Source organism: Colobus angolensis, unplaced genomic scaffold (genome assembly GCF_000951035.1).
Source record: "Colobus angolensis palliatus isolate OR3802 unplaced genomic scaffold, Cang.pa_1.0 Scaffold9, whole genome shotgun sequence".
NCBI lineage: Eukaryota > Metazoa > Chordata > Mammalia > Primates > Cercopithecidae > Colobus > Colobus angolensis.
Window position 1 is genome coordinate 11,547,465 of NW_012122931.1, and position 24,514 is coordinate 11,571,978.

General features: G+C 40.4%; 1 protein-coding gene across 1 annotated transcript in view; it reads left to right on the forward strand.

The window, feature by feature from the left end:
- The first annotated feature begins 15,944 nt into the window (after positions 1 to 15,944).
- Positions 15,945 to 24,514, forward strand: part of DENND1A (DENN/MADD domain containing 1A) — a 497,552-nt gene continuing 488,982 nt past the window's right edge. Inside the window, exon 1 of the mRNA XM_011931409.1 lies at positions 15,945 to 16,009. Coding sequence (XP_011786799.1) covers positions 15,968 to 16,009 — 42 coding nt within the window. The 5' untranslated portion in view covers positions 15,945 to 15,967. The remainder of the gene's footprint in view (positions 16,010 to 24,514) is intronic.

Genomic DNA, 24,514 nt, shown 5'->3' on the forward strand with positions numbered 1-24,514 from the left:
GCTGGGACTACAGGCGCCCGCCATCTCGCCCGGCTAGTTTTTTGTATTTTTTTTTAGTAGAGATGGGGTTTCACCGTGTTCGCCAGGATGGTCTCGATCTCCTGACCGCCACCTCGCCCGGCTAGTTTTTTGTATTTTTTAGTAGAGATGGGGTTTCACCGTGTTCGCCAGGATGGTCTCGATCTCCTGACCTTGTGATCCACCCGTCTTGGCCTCCCAAAGTGCTGGGATTACAGGCTTGAGCCAACACGCCCGGCCCTCTTTTTAGTTTTAAGCAATGTTATTTAACTAAGTGGTTTCCAAACCTGGCTAGTTGTGCACCAGAATCACTTGGGGAACTTAATTTTTTTTCTGTCCCCACCCCAGACACTCTGAATCAGAATCTTGGGACCTATTTTTGTATTTTCATAACAGTTCCTTAGGTGATTTTGATGACAGAATTTATAGACCTGAGCTCCAGAACCAGACAAATGCCTGACTCCAGCTCTGTGACTCAGTTCTGGATTCTGATTGACTCAGTTTGCCAGATGTACACTCCTGGTCTTCTTTCTTTTTTCTTTTCGGCAGAGAGGTTCTTTTATTTTGCACCTTAGCCATGGAGGCTTTGTAGCAATTCTTATGCTATGTTCCTAAAAAGCATTGGTGTTCTGTGAGTTGATGTTAAAATTAAATACTACTGGATGATTTTTCCCAAGTCACAGAAAAAATAATTGAACAGAATATTTCAATTTTAGGCAAAGTTTTCCTTTGAACAGATATTCCTAATTTTGATGTAACGTATCAATTTTTCACATTAGGACTGTGCTTTTTAGGTCTTGTATGTCCTTAGCAATCCAAATCTATGGTTTAGGCTTAGGACACCATTACGGAAGGAGTCCAAGGAGAAATTCCTGCAAAGATGTTCTATGGAAATGGAAGAATTGTAGACAGATGAAAGAGAATGAAATAACCTCATTTTTAATTCTAAGGACTTTTCTATACAGGCAATCAAGTTGTCTGTAAATAGAGAGAATCTCATTTCTTCTTTTTCAGTCCTTATTCCTTTTATTTCTTTTTCTTACCTTATTGCCCTGGCTAGGCTCTCCAGTGTGATTAGAATGATGAGTTCCCTTGCCTTTTTCCCAATCCCAGAGGGAAAGTATTCAGTCTTTCACCATTAAGTATGATGTTAACTGTAGGTTTTTTGTAGATGTCCATTATCAGATTGAGGAAGATCCCTTGATTTCTAGTTTACTAAGTTTCTGTCATGAATTTTGTCAAATGCTTTTTTTTCATCATCAATTGATGTAATTTGTGATTTTTCTTTATCCTGTTAATATGGTAGATTATATTGATGGGTTTTCAAATACTGAACCAATCTTACATCCCTGGTATAAACCTCTCTGGGTCATTATAAACATGGTTGAATTCTGTCTGCTAATAATTTGTTAAGGACTTTTGTGTCTATATTTGTGAGAGATATTGGTCTGTAGTGTATATCTGACCTCAAGTGATCTGCCTGCCTCAGCATTCCAAAGTGCTGGTATTACAGGCCACTATGCCCATGCCCATGGGCCATGAACCACCATGCCAAGACCATTCTTTATTCTTCTTCTTTTTCTTATTTTTGAGATGGCGTCTTGCTCTGTCACCTAGGCTGGAGTGTAGTGACCCGATCTCAGCTCACCACAACCCCTGCTTCTCAGGTTCAGGCAATTCTCCTGCCTCAGGTTCAAGCAATTCTCCTGCCTCAGCCTCTCGAGTAGCTGGGATTACAGGTGTCCACCACCACACTCAGCTAATTTTTGTATTTTCAGTAGAGACAGGGTTTCACCATGTTGGCCAGGCTGGTCTTGAACTCCTGACCTCAAGTGATCCATCTGCCTCGGCCTCCCAAAGTGCTGGGATATTATTTTATTTTCCCTTCTGGGATACATGTGCAGGATGTGCAGGTTTGTCACATAGGTAATTGTGTGCCATGGTGGTTTGCTGCACCTGTCAATCCGTCACCTAGGTATTAAGCCCCACATACATTAGCTATTTACCCTGATGCTCTCCCTCTGTTTTTGTATTCTTATAAATATTCTTGGGTTTCCTCAGGGGAGTAATCTGAGGCAGTCATAGGCTTACTTCATTCTTTTCCATCTTTCAAGGCATGGGTGCACTTTGTTGCCTAATGTCTTGAAAACCATTGTTTCATTGTTTTGTCTATGTTACTTTGAAATAATGTGTTCCTTCCAAGTTTTGCTTTTTAAGGTTCGTTAAGTGGGATTGGAGTTGTGCTGAGTATAGGGGTAGACCTGGAATTTTAGTCCCCATTTCTAAGGTAATAGTCTACTGTGTACTCTATCCAATGTACCATGAACTATGAGTTTTCCACTTTGGCTGGGGGAATAGGCATTATTTCTAACCCTGTGTGAGTACCAGCCGCTGCTACCTGTAATCTTTTTTGCACGGTTCTTTGTGCAGGCTTAAGTTATTTCCTCACATACATGTGCTAATCGGTACTTATACTTGAGGGGACTCTTGCAGATCTCTGGAGTTCTTTCTCTGTGCAGCTCTCTTCACTCTAGCACTCTGTGCTGCAAGCTTAACTGCCTTGGTTTCCCTGGATGCATAGCTCTGTCTCTCAGCTCCAGGTGTTTGCTGGACTTTGCTTAGGTTCCCCCTCCTTGCACCACAGTCTGGAAACTCTCAGAGTGGTGAGCTGGGGCATCAGAGGGCACAGCTCACTTGTTTACTTCTCTCAGGGATCACTGTGCTTTGTTGTATGTTCTCTAGTCTCTTAAAAAACATTGTTCGAGAGAAGGATGGATGGATCGAGGGACTTTTGGTTGTTTCAGATGGAAGGGTAAATGTGGTCCATGTTACTCCATCTCTGCTGGAAGTGAGATTCCAGTAAATTTGTTATACACTTACTTAAATTTTTGATAGCCTGCTACTGCCTGTATAAGATGGTATCTGATTTAAAACTATTTTATTTATTATTATTAAAGGGTATATTTCAAGGTCTTCTAAAGAGTGTCACAATTTCTAGGTTGTCTGCCATCTTGGCACATCGAGAAGAACTACTGTTCTTTTATAGTAGTTTCAAAATCCAACTGATCAGAATCACTTGGGAAAATAGATTCATAGATCGATAGATCATCAAAATCACTTTTCAGAAAATAGATACCTAGGCTTTATTTCCCACCTAGTGAATCAGTCTCCAGTGGTAGAACCTGGGAATCTGATTTTAAAAACTTCCTAGGTGATTTGAGACTCTGAGTCAGTATAGCATACGTTACGTTATTAGGAGCATGAGTTCCAAGGTGACTGTGATCTATGATGGCAACTCACTAAGGTCCGAATGGAGCAGCGGCAGAGGGATAGGCAAGTTCTTGTCAGAAAAGGGAACTCGGGACCATGAAGGAGAGAGGAGCTCAGTGCTTCTGCGAGACATGGGGAAGGCACCACTCTGTAATTCTGGATCTTCCTGAAGTCAGGTTGTGAGCTCTCTGGATGGCTCAAAGGACTACTCAAGGAGTGTTGAGAACCTTAACTCACTGTTCTGAAGGCCTTTTCAGTTGCCCTTAGGTGCTAACACAAGAGCCATACACCATGGTTTTTGAAGGGTGCGTGGAGGAGAAAAACAATTGGGCCTATAATAAAGTTCATTAAAAAAAAATTAGTGGAATAGGGGTTATATGGGTGTATTCAGTTGCCCAAGTTCCTTGAACTAGACACTTAAGAGTGCATTTTAGTGTATATATATTAGCATACATTTAATTGTGAGAATACAATTATATGTTGGAGGTGTAAAGTTGATTTTAAAAATTCAAGGATATAGACTCTAGAGCCACACTCTCTGGGTTCAAATTTCAGCTCTATCTCTTACAAGCTGTGTGAACTTGGACAAGCTTCTGAACTTGTATTTCAGTTTCCTCATTTGTAAAATGAGAATGATGGTAATAATAGTTCTTTCGTAGAGTTGTTGGGAAGGTTAAGTGAAATAATACATGAAAAGTACTTAGAAAAAGATCTGACACATAGTTAAGTGTTTAGTACATGTTAACAAGGTTTAGAAGTGGCTTGGTCTTCTGCAGAATATCTACTCTTATTAGATGGGGTAATGGTAATAACTTTCCTCTCACAGGCTTGGCGGGAGGGTTAAATAAGAAAGAACATAAAAGCGAGTCATCAGTGAAACAAGGGGTTTTTGTTGCATAGTTCTCCATAAATAGCTTCATGAACCCCTTGAAATTTTTATGTTAAAAAAATTCCATTTAAGCACATTTTTTTCTGGGGAGGTGGTGAAGCTTTTCATGACCTCGTCATACAAGTCTGTGGCCCACCATTCCCCCAGCCACTCTAAACAGATGTGAGTAATTTTTGGACAGGCAACATGGTGTGGTGGAAAAGGCATGGATTTTGGAATCTTAAAACCAAGGTCCTGTTGGAGTTCCACCACTTCCTGGTCTCAGTTTCCCTTTCTGTAAAACAAGGAAAATACTACCATCTTATTATCTGACAAGGTTTTGACAATCAGCTTCAGAAACATATGTGAGTTCTAAGGTAACCATAAAGTGTTTTACAGATGTTCACTTTATTACTGACTGAGGGGCATAAGTTGTACATACATGGACTCTTTTGATTTCTTTTTTTTTTCCCCGAGATGGAGTTTCACTCTTGTTGCCCAGGCTGGAGTGCAGTGGCATAGTCTTGGCTCACTGCAACCTCTCCCTTCCAGGTTCAAGCGATTCTCCTGCCTCAGCCTCCCAAGTAGCTGGGATTACAGCCATGTGCCACCATGCCTGGCTAATTTTTGTATTTTCATTAGAGACAGGGGTTTCACCATGTTAGCCAGGCTGGTCTTGAACTCCTGACCTCAGGTGATCCGCCTGCCTCGGCCTCCCAAAGTGCTGGAATTACATGTATGAACCACCACGCCCGGCCTCTCTTGATTTTTATACATTGCATTTATTCAGTATTTTTTTTTCCTCTGTAGAGGAGAGACTTTTCTTCTTCAGTTTTGGTAAAACGTGAATTTCTTTCTGACTGAACAATCAATTCCTTGTTCTTAAAATCCCTTTATTGCCTAGACTTATGTTTCTATTTGGATAGTTCCCTATTTTCTGGATTGCTTTTAGTGACGGTGTTTGAAAGCTTAATGGTTTTGAGTCTTTGAAATACACAGTAATACGTGGATTACTTATAAAGCCTATTATTGGTAAGGTGAAGCCATTTTATTTTTATATGATATGTGATAATACCCTTTACATTAGTTTAACACTTTTTAGTTTACAAAGCACTTTCTCGTTTTTCTCTCATTTGATCCCTGAAACAGCTTTTGAGATGAGCAGGGCAGGTATATATCTTGACAGAGGAGGAAGCCGAAAGGTTAAATGGCTTGTCCTAATCCCATAACAAGTAAGGGATCTGCCTGGGATTTGAACCCAAGGCAGCTGATGTTTAGTTTGGGGTTCTTTCCGTAGAACCACATGTCATTCCTGTGAGAAAGTCTTGGTAAAAGGAGGGTCAGAGAAATTGGTATTTAATGAATGATTTTAAAAAAATATTTTTTCAGGAACTAAAATCTTATAGAAAAGTTGGCAGTACAGTATAAAGAACTTAAAACACACACACACACACACACACACACACACACACACACACACACACACACAGTTTAAAGCACGGTATTGACCTGATGCCTCATCACCCTTGACTGTTTCAGTGTGCTTCTCCTACAAACAAGGTTATTCTCTCCTCTAATGCAATGCAAACATCAAAATCAGCAAGTTAACGTCAATTTGCTACTACTTCTAATCCTAAAACTGCATTAAGGTTTCACTAGTGGTCCCAATAACATCCTTTACAGCAAAAGAATCACACATTGCATTTAGTTGTCATTTCTCTTTAGTTTCCTATAGTCTGGAAGAGATTTTCAGCCTTTCCTTGATTTTCATGACCATGACACTTTTGAAGATTAAGGCCAGATATTTTCTAGAAGGTGCTTCCACTTGGTTTTGTCTGATGTTTCCTCAGGTGTAGCATCTCCGACAGGAATATCACAGCAGTGATGTTGTGCCCTGCTCTTTGCGGTCCAGCAGTTTCTTCCATTACTGATGGTGATCACTTTGACTTGACTAGGTTTTTGCCAAACTTCTACGTTGAAAGTTACTCTCTCCTCCCTTGTATTCAGTATTTTGTGGAAAGGTACTTTGAAACTGTGTAAATATACCATTTCTCATTAAACTTTTCAATTTATTCCCTTATTTAGATGCATATGAACTCATGGCTTCCTGTTTTATTTGATGGGTCTGAATCTGTTAATATCCTTACTGATTTGGATGCTCAGACTGCCCCAGATTTGGCCAGTGGAAGCCCTTTCAGGCTTGCTCCCATGTCCTTTTAACATATCCCCATCATTCTTTCAGCACTTCTTTGCTTCCTGGCACAAAAAATGTTCCAAGTTCATCTAGCACATTCCCTGTCTTAGTGCTAGAATCAGCTATTTCTCCAAGGAGCCCTGGTTCCTTTTAGAGGAGAATTGTATTTAGAAGCCAAGGCCTGGGAGTTAGGTGTGCTCATTGCTGTTGGGGTGTTGCTGCTCCCAGTCCCTCCCAGTAGACAGAGCTGGGAAATACGTGTGCATGTGAAAAGTCAGGTTACACTTACACTTTATTTTCCTATTAAGTTATATATATGTAAACCTTGAACACATACTCACATCTTCAGTTCAAATCCAACTTTGTAGAAATCGTGTTGGTTTTCTGTTAACTTCAACTGTAAGAAACCAGCCTTCCCCATGTCCTCCATTCACCCTTGGGTTCAGATTAGGCACACGGCCCCTTCACCCCCACCCCATGTGCATGCTCGTCTCCTCCTTCACCTTGCTTGGTTCTCCACACACCTCCTGCCCCACTGCCCTGCTTGAACTCTGACTCCCCCTCACTCTGGACAGCCTCCTCCTACCCAACATGGGCGATCTCCTCATGCCTGCTTGGGCACTGGCCTCCATTCTCGGGGGCCCTAATGCTTACACATGCTCCTCACCCTCTGCAGCTCTGACACCCTGTGTTGGGATACCCTCACATGGGTACCCCCTCATTCTGCCTGTGCTTCAACACCCCAGGCCCAGCTGTGCTGTGTGTGAATACCCTCCACCCCACTCAGGTTCTGACTTCCCACACCAGGTTGTTCCCTGAGTAGATGCCTTCCTCATCCAGTTGGATTATACATCTTATGCCAGGCCTTCCCTCAGCGTGGACATTGCCCCTTCATAGGGACACCTTCGTTGCCCGGCCCAGGCTCTGACATCTCACACTGGGCTGTCACCAGCATGAACATCTACCTCACTCTGCCTACCTAACAGGTTTAGGACTAAATTGTTCAGAAAGGGAAGGGGAGGTTTTTACATTTTTTTTTAAGGTCAAAAATGTTTATTGATAATGAGACAAATATCACCTTTGCAAGTGCCCTTAATGGGTAAAGCCTAGATTTTACACTGCAGCTCAGCATATGAGACAATTTACTAACACTGTGTGTTGTATTGCACATTGCTGAGAGGTGTTCAGGCTTTGTCTCTCTGCTTGGAATGCAGCTAACCCTCCTCCAGTTACCTTGCTTGCACTTAGAGGCTTAAGAATCTTCCCGTAGGGATATAAGGAAGGTAAACCTTTGTGACTCTTTTCATAGCAGTATCTGCGTGTCTTCATTAATCTGATCCTGAGAACATTATTAGAAATGAAGAGTTAAGAGTAGTCTTGAAACAACTTGTTTGTGTAATTACACAACTAAGTTAATTTTCTAACAAGTCTCAACAATGACTGCATTCTCCTATGGAGGTGTTAACTTGTTATGGGTTAGAAAGCACTCTTTGATACAATGTTTTCAGCCTGGAAAAAACGGCTTTAATTTCAGAGTCTAGTGAAACAAATGGAGACTTGTTAGAAATTTTAACACTACATTTTTGCTTGTTTGTCTAGCTCAAAGGAATCAATGTTTATTAGGTGATGTTTGCTAGTGTGTTCTGAAGTGTATACAGTTTCTTTTGACCATGTTGTCAAGTTTAAGACAGTTCAATGGGTATGAATTTTTTTTTTTTTTTTTTTTTTTGAGACAGAGTCTCGCACTGTCGCCCAAGCTGGAGTGCAGTGGCCGGATCTCAGCTCACTGCAAGCTCCGCCTCCCGGGTTCACGCCATTCTCCTGCCTCAGCCTCCGGAGTGGCTGGACTACAGGCGCCCGCCACCTCGCCCAGCTAGTTTTTTGTGTTTTTTAGTAGAGACGGGGTTTCACCGTGTTAGCCAGGATGGTCTCGATTTCCTGACCTTGTGATCCGCCCACCTCGGCCTCCCAAAGTGCTGGGATTACAGGCTTGAGCCACCGCGCCCGGCCCGGGTATGAATTTTTAAACACTACACCTCAGCCCCTTCAGCATGTAAGTTTGTAATTAAGGAAACACTGTGCTGAAGCTGGTTTGAAGTGTTTTGTTTCAGGTCTGTAGGTCTCAATTACTCTTAAAAGGACTGGGGCTACCATTGTGGCTTGGTTACCATATGCCGCACAGATTCATTTTATGACAAGTTAATGTTACATTTTTCTCCTAATCTTATATATTGTAATTGGAGAAAAGTAGATCCTAATTAAAAGCTGATGATCCAGCAGAGTGATCAATAGCATGATGCCTTGAAAAAAAGCCATTAAGCTTTGCTGCTGCCTAAATATTGTCAAAGCCTTTGTCTATTTCATGGCTTCAAGCTGAGTGTACTTAATCATTTTGAGAACATGGTCCTGGCTGGGTGTGGTGGCTAATGCCTGGAACCCCAGAACTTTGGGAGGCTGAGGTGGGCAGATCACTTGAGGTCAAGAGTTCAGGACCAGCCTGGGCAACATGGTGAAACCCCATCTCTCCTAAAACTACACGAATCCCGGACATGGTGGAGGGTGCCTGTAGTCCCAGCTACTCGGGAGGCTGAGGCAGGATAATCACTTGAACCCAGGAGGCGGAGGTTGCAGTGAGCCGAGATCTTGCCACTGCACTCCAGCCCAGGCGACAGAGTGAGACTATCTCAGAAACAAACAAACAAACAAAAATCACAAAAAAAAACATGGTCCTGAGCACTGAGCATGACCCTTCCGGTGAATCACTGAGAACTGTGTTCAGCAGAGAGATCTAAATAGAAATGCTCTGTTGGCTTACTATCAGTCTTCATTCTCCCAGAAGCAAAAACTGAGCAGACCTCCCTTCTTTCAAAAACGTTTTAGCTGTTTGTATTTGTCATTTTTCAGTATTTAAGAGCTGAGGCTGTTGTCAGCAGGTGTGACTTATTGAGACCTTTGACTCCAAAGGAAAACATCTTTACAGAGTAGTAGGTGTAAGCAGTGTGTATTCTGTAAATTACCTCTTGTCAGAAAAAGAGAAGTGATTAGTGGGAGTTGGAAACATGTCAGATGTTGGAGGAAAACTCATTCATGAAACATTTATTGAGCCAGGTGTTAGACTAGGGTTATGAGAAGATGCAGTTGGTACCCTCAAGGAGCTACCAGTCTAGTGGGGAAGAATATATTGTATTTTATCTGAGACATACCAGTGGTTCTCAACCTTGGCTGTTCTTTGGAATAAGTTTAGGAGTTAAAAAATATCAGTGCCTGGAGACTCTCATTTGATTGATCTGTGATATAGATTGGGCGTCAGGATTTTTAAAAGCCCCCCAGGTAATTGTAATTGAACCAGAGTTGAATATGGTGAGAGCATGGAGAGTGGGAAGTACAGGGTGCCTTGGGAGCGTAGAGGTGGGGCAGTTAACCCAGTCTAGGCTGTGAGTGAGTGAGTGTGTGTGTGTGTGTGTGTGTGCGCGCGCATGTGCATGCACATGCTCACGGGTCAAGGGGGAGGTGGGAAGGTTGTTGAACAATTATACTTCCTAGAGAGGAGGTAGTGCCTGAGCTGAGGCTTGATGAATGAGTTTGTCAAGTGAAAAAGGCTGGAAAGACTGTTCTTGGCAAAAGAGCAATTGAATAATGTAGAATAGTAAAGTGGTTGTTGTCTTTGGAGTTAGTTCCATGCTGATTCTGCTGCTTGGTCACTTTGGCTAATTTATCCTCTGTGAGCTTCAATGTCCTCATCCCCAAACTGGGAGTAATATTACCTGTGAGGTTATTGAAGACTAACTTAGGTAATGCATGTGAAGTGCTTAGGATCATGGCTGGCACATAGGAGCAGTAAGTGGTGTTAGGTGTATGGAAAGGTATAATTGTCATAGAATTAGGGCATGCACGCATGGTTTGCTTAGAGAGCTACAAGTAGATCTGTATGGCTGGATTGTAGGGTGCAAGACTGAAGAAGATGGGGGGTTGGGAGGCAAAAAAAATGCTTGGCAGGTGGGCAGGGTTAGGAGTCTACAGGAGAATGAGGCAATTAATAATGGGATATCATGGCAGAACCACGACATTTCCATGGTAATATCTAAAGATGTATCATGAAATGTTCTGGGAAAACTTGGGTCCATATTGGAAAATTGGCTCTGAATGTGGCATTCTCAGCATCATTACATGTACCAAATTAGTAGTGAGTGTTAATAGGACAGAAATAGGATTTTCAGTTCCTTTAGCCAAGAAGTTAAAAATATTAAATATCCTGAAGAGTAATGGAGGGATGAGCAATCTCAAGGTGGTCCCAGAGAGCCTCTGGAAATTGTTATAGTCTTAATTGTTGACAGGCTTAATGAAAATTCTAAGTAAGGGGGTTGCTTGGCTGTTTGCATTTAGAGGAGGCACTTTCTTTTTTTTTTTTGATTTGCAGAGAAATAGAGAATGCTTCTATCTGCGTTGGTTTTGCTGGCCCTTAAAATAACTGATGTATATTTGTTGGTGTGTTACATAACCTGTCACAACATTAGTCACCACTTCTTCCATAAGGCAACATGGAAATGATCATAGATAAGCATGACTGTAATTTATAATTATAGACCAATTTGGTCTTAGCATTTTAGCTCTTTTTTTTTTTTGAGACTGTCATAATCCTTGACTCCATGTAATAGAATAGAACTCTGCCAGCTGTTTGAACTAAGTAAGAATCTTAGGCGGCTTTATTATGACTCATTAGAGTGGGGCAGTCACTATGGATAGTTGGTAGAAGAAGAGGAATAACCTTCCTTGTTTCCACAAATACCTTTTTTCTTTGAAATGTATCTTTTATTGCAAAACCACTATTGAAATAATGGATTATTGTGGTATCCCCTATGTTTATGATGTATATTCCAAATTATTTGGAAGAATTCTACTTAACTGGTAGTTCTTAAAGTATGGTCACGGGTCCAGCAGCATCAGGATGACTTGGAGACTTGTTAGAAATACTAATTCTTGGGTCCTACCTGAGATACTCTGGGGATGGGAACAGAAATCTTTTAGTTAAGCCCTCCAGGTGATTATAGTACATGCTAAAGTTTGAGAATCGTGGAACCGGATGATCACATCCATCATTTATTGAAATCTTTTAGACCTCAGGAAGGCAACTATATTCTTTTTGCCTTCTACCCAGTATTTAGGTGGCACTGGCTATGTGCCAGTCACTGCCCAGGCACCAGGGAAACACTCCTTGACATGATAGACAAGATCCCTGCTCTCCAGCAGCTTACATTTGGAGAAAGGATACTGACTGTAAACCAAGATTGTGACAGGTATAATGCAGAGAATTAAAATTAGATGATAGAGTGTGTGTTGGGAAAGGTCTTTCTGAGGAGGCGAAGTATAAGCTGAGTTTTCAGTGCTAACAAGGGCCACCTGTGTGAAGATCACTATAAAGTACTGTAAGATGGGACTTCTCTTTGGTGTGTTTGAGGAGCATAAAGAAGGTCGTTGTGGCTGGAGTTGAGTGGGCAAGGGGAGAGAGGTATAAAATGAAGTTGGACAGGTAGGCAGAGGCCAGATCATGTAGGACCTTGTAGGTGTTGCTAAGCACTGCCACCCTCTTTTTTGTTGTTTGTTTGTTTAAATTGTGGTAAATTTCACATAAGACTTCCCATTTTAACCACGTTCAAGTGTACAGTTCAATGGTATTATGTATATTCATATTGTGGGACAATCATTACCAATGTCCAGCTTCAGGACTACAACTTTGACTTGACTTTGAGTGGTGTGGGGAGCTTTTAGGAGATTTGAGCAAAGAAGTGACATAACCTGAACCTCAGAATAAAAGAATTACTGTCTGTTAATATTGAGATCTGACTCTAGAGGGGCGAGGAAGAAAGCAGGGAGACCCGTCAGGTGGGTGCTGCAGTAATCGAGGTGATATGATGGTGATCTATCAAGGATGGTTGTATTTGGGGGTGCTAAGAAACTTTGAGATTCTGGATATATTTTGATGGTAGAATCAGTAGACTTTTCTGATTGGTTGACTGTGGCATATGAAACAGGGGAGTCGAGGATGACATTAAGTTTTGTTAGTCTCAGCAACTAGTAGAGTTCAGGAGATGCAGGTTTGAGGGAGAAAAATATGGTAAGTTAAATTAGAAATGCTTCTTAGATGCCTAGTTGGGAGGTTTTTTTTTTTGTTTTTTTTGAGACAAGGTCTCTCTATGTTGCTCAGGCTGGCCTCAAACTTCTGGCCTCAAACAATCCTCCTGTGTTGGCCTCTGCAGTAACTGGGCATCCCCCACCTATGCCTGGCCCAGTGGGGATGTTGAGTAGGTAGCTGGATAAGGGAGTCTGGAGTCAGGGAAGAAGTAGTCAGGTTGGAGATGTGACTGGGGCTTGTATGCATAGTAATGAAAGCCCAGAGACTGAATGAGATCATCTAAGCAATGAGTGTAGACAGAGACAGTAGGAGAGCTAACCTGAGAAGGAATTAGCAAAGGAGTAGCCAGAGAGGTAGGAAGACGACCAATAGAGAGCAACATCCTGAAAGGGAAGGGAAGAAAGACATTTGAGGAGGAGGGCAAATGGATCAACTATCAAAAGCTATTGACAGGCCGAGTAAGATGAGCACTGAGAATTGAGCATTTAAATACATTTTAGCAATGCAGAGGTCTGTGGTTACCTTGACCAAGTTGTTTCAGTGGTGTGGTGGGTTCAGAAGCCTGGTTGGGGTGTGTGAGAGAAAGGAAGAAGCAGCAGAAACAATGAATATATACATTAGGCCATTTTTCACTTAGATAGCAGGGCTGTACAAAACACCCTGTGGTATAGGATAATGTGTTGGTGTCCCTGTGTTTAAAGTTTGGATACAACACCTTTGCATGCTCATTTTATTTCAATTTTTAAAATGCATAAAATAAATTAAAAATGGAAACTTGAGTAAAAATGTGGGAAGCTCTAAAGAACCTCCATGAAGTCCTAGGGTCCTGAAGAACACACTTTGAAGGCTGTTATATTAATAAAGAAGGAATGAAATTCTGAGATGAAATTCAGCCAGTTGTAATCTAGGCTTAAGAAAGACATTTTGAGGTTTCAGAGAGAATCTTCCTGATGCTCTTCAGATTATACTACCTATTACTCATGAAAGATGACCTTAGAACTTCCCTTTCTTTCATCAAATGTTCTATCTTAAGATCTTTTGAATGAAAGGGGTGTTTGCGTATGGTATTTTCCACAAATATTGGGTCCCATATGCCAAAGATGCCAAGATCATTTTGTACTCTCTTGCAGGGAAAAAAGAGCACAACAATTTTTTAAGTCCTCTTGAAACTTCAGTTTACTTAATTTTTTATAAGTAAGATATGGTGACTTAATGTCTGATTCAAAAAATAAGTCTGTTTGACAAGGTATATTTAAATACCTTGAATTTTAGAGCAGCCAGCTCTTTGCTAAAGACACTTGAAAGCAAAAGCCCATGTTTCTCTTTGGAGAAGAAATGATGATTTTACACCCCTGAAGTAAGTAGATTCCTGATTCACAAAACACACATTTTTCTTTTCCCTCCTAAGGATGTAGAGGGAGTATTACCATTTTTTACTGAGTGTAAAATGTCATTATTTATAACATGAGCCATAATTTAAGGTATTACTAAGAAAGAAAAAAATGCTGGCTCTTAGAATTGTAAAATGCTGTTGGTTGTAAGAGATGTGAAAATGTGGGGGGAAACAGTTCATCCTAGAATCAAGTGAAATAGGATTTGAGGACCAGGAGGCATGAGTTCTGGTCCTGGCCATGTTTCTAGACAAGTCACTTTAGACTCCCTTTGCCTGAGGTTGCTCATTTGTAGGACTGGAGTAATGCCTGACACACCTATCTCGCAGGATTATGACAATGACGAAATGAGATAACTGAGATTGCTATTTTGAAAAGTAGATGCCACTGGGCATATTATAAGTATTTATTTGATGTAAATAAATCCTTAGACATGATTAGGCGACTCAGAAAGTTTCTTACCTCATCTTTGTTGTCAGATTTAAAATAGAATTAAGTTACAGATATTTGAAAGTACAACATTTTCTTCTGCTAAATGGTTTTTATTTCATCTGGAAACATCTTTTTATGGTAGTTTTGAAATTAAAGAGAAAATGTAAAAATGATATAACCACAATGCTCTTATTATCTGGAATTAACTGTTAACATTCTGTTCTGTGATCTTTTAAAAATTTATGAACAATTGGCCAGGTGCAGTGGCTCCCAGCACTTTGGGAGGCCAAGGTGGGCGAATTACTTAAGGTCAGGAGTTTGAGTCCAGCTTGGCCAACATGGTGAAACCCCATCTCTACTAAAATACAAAGGATTAGCCAGGTGTGGTGGCGTGTGCCTGTAATCCAAGCTACTTGGGAGGCTGAGGCAGGAGAATCACTTGAACCTGGGAGGCAGAGGTTGCAGTGAGCTGAGATTGTGCCACTGAACTTCAGCCTGGACAACAGAGTGAGACTCTGTCTCAAAATAAATAAATAAAGAAATTTATGAACTATTATGAAATAAAAAAGTAAAAGAGTATAATAATGAAAATTCATATACTTACCATTGCCAATACAGGTGGAGGCCCATTGGAATCCTGAAGATCATGAACTATCATGAACTATGTGGGAACAGTGTCTTACATTTAGATTGGCATCTTGTCTTCTCAGTAATCTAGTGAGATACACTGTTCCTCTTGTTCAAGTCTTGAAAACCTGTAAATAAACAAGTTAATCTTGTCATATTCGTGCTTTATCCTGGAATATACTGAGGAGAGGGCTACTTTGTGCTGGTGTTGCCTTGGTCTGAGTTTCCTCAGATTTCTACCTCTGGGTTTGGTGATCTAGTTGTGGAAACTGGAAATATGACATCTGTAAAACCATAGTAATAACTAGCCTATTATGTGCCAGACATCATGCCTAGACAATTTGTGTGTGTGTATGTGTATATATGTGTATATAATTTTATACATATATATGTATATAATTTAATATGTATATAATGTATATGTATATAATTTTATTATTCATTTTTGAGACAGTGTCTCACTCTGTTACCCAAGCTGGAGTGCAGTGGCATGATCTTAACTCACTGTAACCTCCACCTCCTGGGCTCAAGTGATCCTCCTACCTTAGCCTCCCAAGTAGCTTGCATTACAGGTGTGCACCACCATGCCTGGCTGATTTTTGCATTTTTTTTGTAGAGACAGGGTTTTGCTATGTTGCCCAGGCTGGTCTTGAACTCCTGGCCTCAAGTGATCCTCCCACCTTGGCCTCCCAAAGTGCTGGGATTATAGGCATGAGCCACCACACCTGATCTGTATGTATGTGTGTGTGTGTGTGTGTGTATATATAATAATACATAAAAAACATATATATATTTTAAGTTTTACAATAATTCTTCTGGCTAGGTGTTTTCATTTTGTAGTTTAGGAAGGCTTGGGCTCAGAGAAATAGAATAGCTGATCCGAAGTTCCATGGTCATTAAGTTGTGAGCTGATGATTTCAATGAAGGTCTGTTTAATACCACAGCCCACATGTTCTATACCAAGCTGCCTCAATCGTCATCAGTAATCATGATCTGTTTCTTTTGTAGGCAGAATCCAGAGACCACATTTGAAGTATATGTTGAAGTTGCCTATCCCAGGACAGGTGGCACTCTTTCAGGTACTTTGCATGTTTGATTATGATTTGGTGTATTACTTATTGTTTGAGATAGCCATGCACACGAGATAATATTTTAATATGAGTAAATTGTTATTTGTCTCTAAGTATGTTTAAGTTCCTTTTTCCTTTTATTCTATGCCCACATTATCCTAGGAAGAATGGAGAATGAAAAGATAGTGAATAGTCTGAATTAACAGTTCAAGCATAATAGGCTTGAAGTATGGCTTTATTCATTGTAATCATTGGGTCTTGGTTTGCATCTTTCACAGATGCCTGGAAGTCAACTATTTAGTGTGAAATATTGTCACCTTGCTAATGAGCAGGGCTTCACCTCTAGTCTAGCATTCTAATGGTATGATTAGATTATAGGATACAAAATAATACAAAGGGAATTCTCTGCTGCTAATCTAGAAGGAGATGCTTGGACTTAATTTAGTAAATTTTATGTCTGCTGGCAAAAGAAGGTTGAAAATTAGTTGAAGGAAACACCTCCTCTGGCTTTACTTTTGGGCTAATTTGGATATGTGTTCCTGGACAAGAGGGTCCTAGGAAAGACCAGGGTACCTTGTGCAGGCAGCGTGTATCACTTCTTGACCTAAAATCTTTCTTGGTTAATGAGAAAAATAACCATATGATCTAGTATTCTTTTTCTTGGTGCCTAAGAGAGGGATATATTTTGCCAAAGGTATGCTTAGGACTCTTGGTCCACCCACAAAAACACCTGCATATATTAATGTTATTATTATTTTTTTGAGACGGAGTTTTGCTCTTGTTGCCCAGGCTGGAGTGCAACGGCGTGATCTCGGCTCACTGCAACCTCTGCCTCCTGGGTTTAAGCGATTCTTCTGCCTCAGCCTCTCGAGTAGCTGGGATTATAGGCATGTGCCACCACGCCCAGCTAATTTTGTATTTTTAATAGAGACAGGATTTCTCCATGTTGGTCAGGCTGATCTCGAACTCCTGACCTCAGGTGATCTCCCCGCCTCGACCTCCCAAACTGCTGGCCTTACAGGCATAAGCAACCGCACCCAGCCTGTGTTAATATTATTTGGTGTATAGAGATAGTGAATCTACTTGGATTAGAAACTTGGAGTAATCAGGATTCCAATGGTAGTTAGGCTCTTAATTGGCTTTACAGCCTTGGGCATATGTTCTGTTATTTTAATTAGATTGTAATAATTGTAAACATTATTTGCTACCTTTCATTGAGTACCTGTTGTTATTCTATATGCTGGACATATATGGTGTCATTTGTTACAACGCGACCTTTAAAGGTAGTTGGGCGGCATCCTCATTATACCTATGAGAAAATAGAATCCCAGGGAGGTGAAGTAACTTACGAAAATCACATAGCTACAGTGTGATAGCCAGGATTTTTGTCTGAGTTCTCTTTGCTCTGCTAAGTTGCCTTCTTGAGGGTAGTGACCATGCTGTACACATCTCTACATGTCACCTGCAGGGCTTTGCACTATGTCACCAATAGTTGTTGATGAAAATGAATGAGTTTTCCTTTATAGCAAATGTGTGAATAACTGTGCTGTACTTTTTGGATTATCTAATGAAGGCCATGAAACACATTACAAATTTATGCTTGTCCTGAAAGTAGAACGTGTGCATCTGTGTTAAGTTATGCCTCTTATTGTACATGGAAACCATTGGGTTTCAAAGGGAATTATCTGTTCCCAGGTGTGTATATGCAGGAGCACTTCATAGGCTGACTTGACGGAGTTACCATTTGACAGTGGCTGTGATTTAACGATAAACTTAAGGACAAAACATTTTCTTATTTCTACAGTTGCTAATGTTTTTCCCTTTCAGTGCTCTAGGATTTTTTCCCCAAAGTTAAAATTAATTTTTTAATATGAACAAAATCTGAAAGGTACAGATGAAATGGAAGAGTGAACAAAGTGAATAGCATTTATACTACTTCCTATTTCAGCCATCTCATTCCTCTCCCTATAGACAACACCTTTGTTTAACTCTACAGTTTAATTTTTAAACTTTTATTTTATTTTTTTATTTTCATGAGATGGAGTTGCTCTCTTGTCACCCACGCTGGAGTGCAATGGCGTGATCTCAGTTCACTGCAGCTTCCGCCTCCTGGGTCAAGTAATTCTCTTGCTTCAGCCTCCCAGGTAGCTGGGATTACAGGCATCTGCCACCACTCCCAGCTAATTTTTATATTTTTTAGTAGAGATGGGATTTCACCATGTTGGCCAGGCTGGTCTTGAGCTCCTGACCTCAGGTGATCTACCCACCTTGGCCTCCCAGAGTGCTGGGATTACAGGTATAAGCAACCATGCCCGGCCTATTTTTTTTAACTTTTTGTTTTGCAGGTATCTTATTTTATTATTTTTTTTTGAGACGGAGTACTCGCAGTGTCACCCAGGCTGGAGTGCAATGGCGTGATCTCGGCTCACTGCAGCCTCCACCTCCCGGGTGCAAGCGATTCTCCTGCCTCAGCCTCCCAAGTAGCTGGGATTACAGGCACCCACCACCATGCCTGGCTAATTTTTTTGTATTTTTAGTAGAGACAGGGTTTCACTATGTTGGCTAGGCTGGTCTCGAACTCTTGACCTGTTGATCCACCCACCTTGGCCTCCCAAAGTGTTGGGATTACAGGCGTGAGCCACTGCACCTGGCTCTTATTTTTTAATTAGTATAAATTTAGGGGGTACAAGAGCAGTTTTGTTACGTGCATATATTGCATAGTGGTGAAGTCTGGGCTTTTAGTGTACGTATCACCTGAATAGTGTACATTGTACCCATTAAGTAATTTCTCATCCCTCAGTCCCTCCCACTCTTTTGAGTCTCCAGTGCCTATTATTCCACACTCTATGACCATGTGTACACATCATTTAGTTCCCACTTACAGGTGAGAACATGCTGTATTTGACTTTCTATTTCACTTAAAAGAATGGCCTCCAGTTCCATCCATGTTGCTGCAAAAGACATTTTTTCTTTTTTTCTTTTTTTTTTTTGAGACGGAGTCTCGCTCTGTCGCCCAGGCTGGAATGCAGTGGCCAGATCTCGGCTCACTGCAAGCTCTGCCTCCTGGGTTCACACCATTCTCCTGCCTCAGCCTCCCGAGTAGCGGGGACTACAGGCGCCTGCCACCACGCCTGGCTAATTTTTTTGTATTTTTAGTAGAGACGGGGTTTCACCGTGTTAGTCAAGATGGTCTTGATCTCCTGACCTCGTGATCCGCCCGCCTCGGCCTCCCAAAGTGCTGGGATTATAGGTGTGAGCCACCACGCCCGGCCCAAAAGACATTTTCTCATTCTTTTTTATGGCTGAGTAGTATTCCACATTTTCTTTATCCAGTCGCCCATTGGTGGACACTTATATTGATTCTATATCTTTGCTATTGTAAATGGTGCTTTTATAAACATATGAGTGCAGTTATCTTTTTAATGTGATTTATTTTCCTTTGGGTATATACTTGGTAATGAGATTGCTGGATCAAATGAATTGTTTTGAGACTATTTTAAGAGTTACAAGAACAGTCCAGTGCATATGCTCTTTCCTTAGATTTGCCAATTGTTATTATTTTGCTGCATTTGCTTTATCACCCCCCTAACGCATACACAGCACGTACATGTGCATGTGCATATACGCACACAGAATTTTTGCTAAATCATTTAAGAGTAAGTTGCAGACATTATGACCCTTCACCCCTGCATATCCAGGAGATATTCTGGATGTATCTCCTAAGAATAAAGACATATTCTTATATACCCCTAGTATAATGATTGAAATCAGAAAATTTAATGTTGATATAATGTCAGTTGCCCATATTTAAATTTAATCAATTGTTATATCATGTCCTTTATAGCATTTTCCCTGTGATCCAGAATCCAATCCAGAATCATGCAGTCCATTTAGTTTTCATGTCAGTTTACTTCCTTTCAGCTCAGAATGATTTTTACAGCCTTTCTTTGTCTTTTTTGACATGTTTTTGAAGAATTTGGGTCTGTTGTTTTGTAGAAAGTTCCTGGATTTGTATCTGTGTGATTGGATCTTCATGGTTAGATGAAGGTTATGGGTTTTTGGTAGAAGTATCTCAAAAGTGATATGTGTCCTTCAGTATATCCAGTAAGCAGGCACATGCTATCTGTCCTGTTATTTGTGAAAAAGTACATAAAACATATGTATAGTTTAACAAATAAGTATAAAGTGAGTAACCATGTTATTACAATCCAGGTTAAGAAATATAATGTTACCCAGTTCTTCAGAAATACTGGTCCTGGCAAGAGGGACCCCTGACTTGGCCTGATGCTTTAGAGGGATCTGCTTTGTCCCTCCTCTACCAATGCCCTTTCCACAGGGCAAGGAGTCTCTGGAGCCTACAGAATATGCTCACTTGGAGCCTAAACCCTTCCATCCTAGACCATGCTTTGAGCACCCAGCATCTCAGACCTTCTTGCCCAAATGGCCCTGAGGTTTTTTTCTGGAGCCTGTATGAGTCTCTCCCCTGGAGTCTGTCCTCCTGGGAGTGGACTATGCTGCTGGTGTATACATCCCTAGGTATAAGGGGTGGTCTAAGGATAGCTGTCAGTGGGGAGTAGGGTATGGGATAGAGCTTGTAGTGCAGGATGGAGAGGGGGCAGTGGGCAGTGAGCCAGTGGCCGATTTGCCCTGCACCACTGCTTTTCTCCATGGAATGCAAATAAAAAACTCAATATGAACCTGGTCTTCTGGTTAGTTGTAAAGGTATATTTATTATGGCAGGATAGAAAATATTTAATAGTTTGTATGCTTGTTTTATAACTTTTAAATATTTAAATATTCAGATGTATGGTCTGTAGGTCTCTATTTGAACCCTCGCCTAAGCCCTGTAAATGCTACAGGTGGGTTTGCCCAGCACCCCAGAGGCCCCTCCTGGCTCCTTCCCTCCCTCCCTTTAGAGGTAACTACTAGCCTGACTTTTATGATAATCATCTCTTTGTTTTTCTTCATAGTTTTGGTACATAAATATACCTTCTTGAAAAATATAATTTAATTGTGCCACCTTCTGAATTTTATAGAAATGGAATTATTCTGTATGTAGCTCTGCTGCTTTTTTACTCAATTATGTTTGAAAGAGTCTTCCATGTTGTGTGTAACTGCAGTCATTGATTTTCATTGCTGTGTAGTGTACTATAGAATTATTTCAGAATTTAGTTATCCATTCTACTATTGACCTTTGAAGTTGTTCGCAGTTTTTGGCTATTATAAGCCATGCTACTGTGATCTTTCTTAGGTATGAATCCTGGCATATATAAACATACATTTCCATATTGAACATACTTGATTACTGAATCATGCCACACTTTTACAAAATGGATTGTGCTAGTCTACTCTCACCTGCAGTGTTTGGTAGTCTACACTTACTGCTCTACAACTTCATCAGCCCTTGGTACAGATTTGACTTTTGCCAACCTGATGGTTATGTAGTAGTATCTCCTTGTTGTTTTTAGTTTGCATTTTGTTGAAGATTAATGACATTGAACACCTTCTTATATGCTTATTGGCTTCTTACTTGTTTGTTTATTAATTAGAGACAAGGTCTTGCTCCCTTGCCCAGCTGAAGTGCAGTGGTGTGATCATAGTTCATTGCAGCCTCAAACTCCTGGGCTCAAGTGTTCCTCCCACCTCAGCCTCCTTAGTAGATGGTACTAGCCTCCTTAGTAGCTGGTATAGGCTTACTGGCCTCTTGAATATCTTATAAAGTGCTCATTCAAGCTACTTGCTCGTTTTTAAGATTGAGTTTTCTACCTTTTCCTCATTGGTTTATAAGAAATTGTTTATATACTATGGATATTAATTATCTGGTTATATGTGTTACAGATACCTTCTATGGTTTGTCTTTCACTCGATGGTATCTTTGACCAAAACTTCTTGGTTTTCATATGGTATAAATTTAACAGTATTTTCCTGCTCTACAGATATAAAGATATTTTCCAATATTTCCTTTTTTCCTTTTTTTTTGCTTTTTAGATTTTGGTATAGAGATGGGCTCTTACTATGTTGCCTAGGCTGGTATCAAACTCCTGAATCAAGTGATCCTCCCACTTCAGACTCCAAAGTGTTGGGATTATGGATGTGAGCCACCTCTCCAGGCCCAATATTTTCTTTTAAGAGATAGATAGAGCCAGGCGTGGTGGCTCGTGCCTGTAATCCCAGCACTTTGAGAGGTTGAGGCGGGTGGATCACAAGGTCAAGAGTTCGAGACAATCCTAGCCAACATGGTAAAACCCTGTCTCTATTGAAAATACAAAAACCAGCCAGGCATGGTGGTGCATGCCTGTAGTCGCAGCTACTTGGGAGACTGAGGCAGGAGGATTGCTTGAACCTGGGAGGTGGGGATTGCAGTGAGCCAAGATTGTGTCACCACACTCTAGCCTGGGTGACAGAGTGAGACTCCATCTCAAAAAAAAAAAAAAAAAAAAAAAAGAGATAGATAGCTTTGCCCTTTACATCTAGATTTTTTTTTTTTTTTTTGAGACGGAGTCTCGCTCTGTCGCCCAGGCTGGAGTGCAGTGGCCGGATCTCAGCTCACTGCAAGCTCCGCCTCCCGGGTTCCCGCCATTCTCCTGCCTCAGCCTCCCGAGTAGCTGGGACTACAGGTGCCCGCCACCTCGCCCGGCTAGCTTTTTGTATTTTTTGGTAGAGACGGGGTTTCACCGTGTTAGCCAGGATGGTCTCGATCTCCTGACCTCGTGATCCACCCGTCTTGGCCTCCCAAAGTGCTGGGATTACAGGCTTGAGCCACCGGGCCTGGCCTACATCTAGATCTTTAATCTACTAGGGATTTTAGTTTTCTATTGGATAATTAATATTCAGAAAAGTTAACCTCTAAATTTGATTCCTTATCAGTGATTTTTAAAAATTGAGAGACTAAATAAAGCTTATTTACTACGATATGCTATGTCTGTACTTAAAACATTTTATAAAGTGATCAGGTACTTCAAACCATACCTAAAACATTACCTAATGATAAAAAGATGTAAGGTGAGAAAGGGTAAACTTTAGGGACAGTTTTTTTTTCCATTGATTGCTTTTAATGTCTACACTAGTGAGGTCATGTATTGTAAACTGTCCCTCATGTGTTCTATGCTCTGAAGAGCGTCTCATGACATCTGTGGAAGGGACATGTGATCTGCCAGTTCTACTTAGAAATTGCATTAAGACCCCTAACACTGAATTGGAACACTTTCCAAAGATTGTACAAATAAAATTTGAGTACACAAGCTGAACTCCTGTATTTTAGGAATTCGTAAAATTTTCTAGTTACTAGTGAATAAACTGTCACTTAATATTTGATTTCTGGTATCTTTTGTCTGCTTCTACAACTTTACTTGTTTTTAATGCAACTTATGTTTGCCTTTTTCTAATATTTAATGCATTATTTTTGCCATTTTAGATAATTACAAAGAATCTGCTTTAAGATTAGTCTTTGTTCCTGAGATCTGCATCTCTGATCTGTGCCAAAGTATCTGAAAAACTTAGATATAAACCTTACACTGTACAGTACTAGTGTCTGGGCATAATCTTCCCTTTGAAGTTTGTTTGCATCCCCCTAGAGGGATTAATTCCCTGCTGTGAGAAGGTGGGTTAGAAAGCACTGAAACTACTTTATGGGTCTTTAATTGGAGGATTTAGTATACATTTTGTTCTGTAAACTTCTGTGGGAGTTTCATTCTTACAATTTTTCTTATACTGTGGTATGTTATGTTTTCATTGTAAATTAAAGTACATATACTCAAATTTTTCTTGTTATTTAATGCATACTGACAGATTATCCTGGTGTGTGTGTTTTTTTCCGTTTGTCTTTAAATTTTTAGTGGCTTGTTTTCAGATTAGTTCTTGAGTATGTGTAAAATTTTAAACTTCTAGGAAAATGATGAACAAGAGAAAAATTATCACTCAATAACTACTGTTAATGTTTCAGTATCTTTATTTCCTTATAGTCTTCTTTTGTGTGTGTGTCAGTGTGTGCGTAAATAAAATATAAAAACTTTTTTTCTGAACTCTCAGCTATATGCGTTTTCTTCACTCTCTCCAATTATTCATTAAGCTTTCCCTAAAATTATTAATGTAGATTTGTAGAAATCATTTTAGTTGCTATGAATTATTACATCATGTTTATGTGCTACATTTACTTATAACAGAATCTTTAGGTTGTTTCCAAAGTTCTGTTATAAATGATGTCAGTAAACATCTTTGTGTATAATGCTTGTCAGTTTATGTATGTAAATACTTTAAAAAAGTTGTATCATTTTGAGGAGATCTTTGATCTACTTTGTTCTTAATTTTTGTATGCTTATTTTTTTTGCCACACTTCATTTTGTGAGTCCAGTTGGTGTATTTGTTCAAGAACCCACCTTTACATAGGGATCCCAGAAAAATCAAGACAGTTAGCTCAAATTGCAAAAACTCTGAAGTCTGAATTCAGCCTGTGCGACCAAAGGTCTCGGAAGAGGGTGCTCTTGTAAGAGAGATCAGCCTGCAAGGTCCCATGAT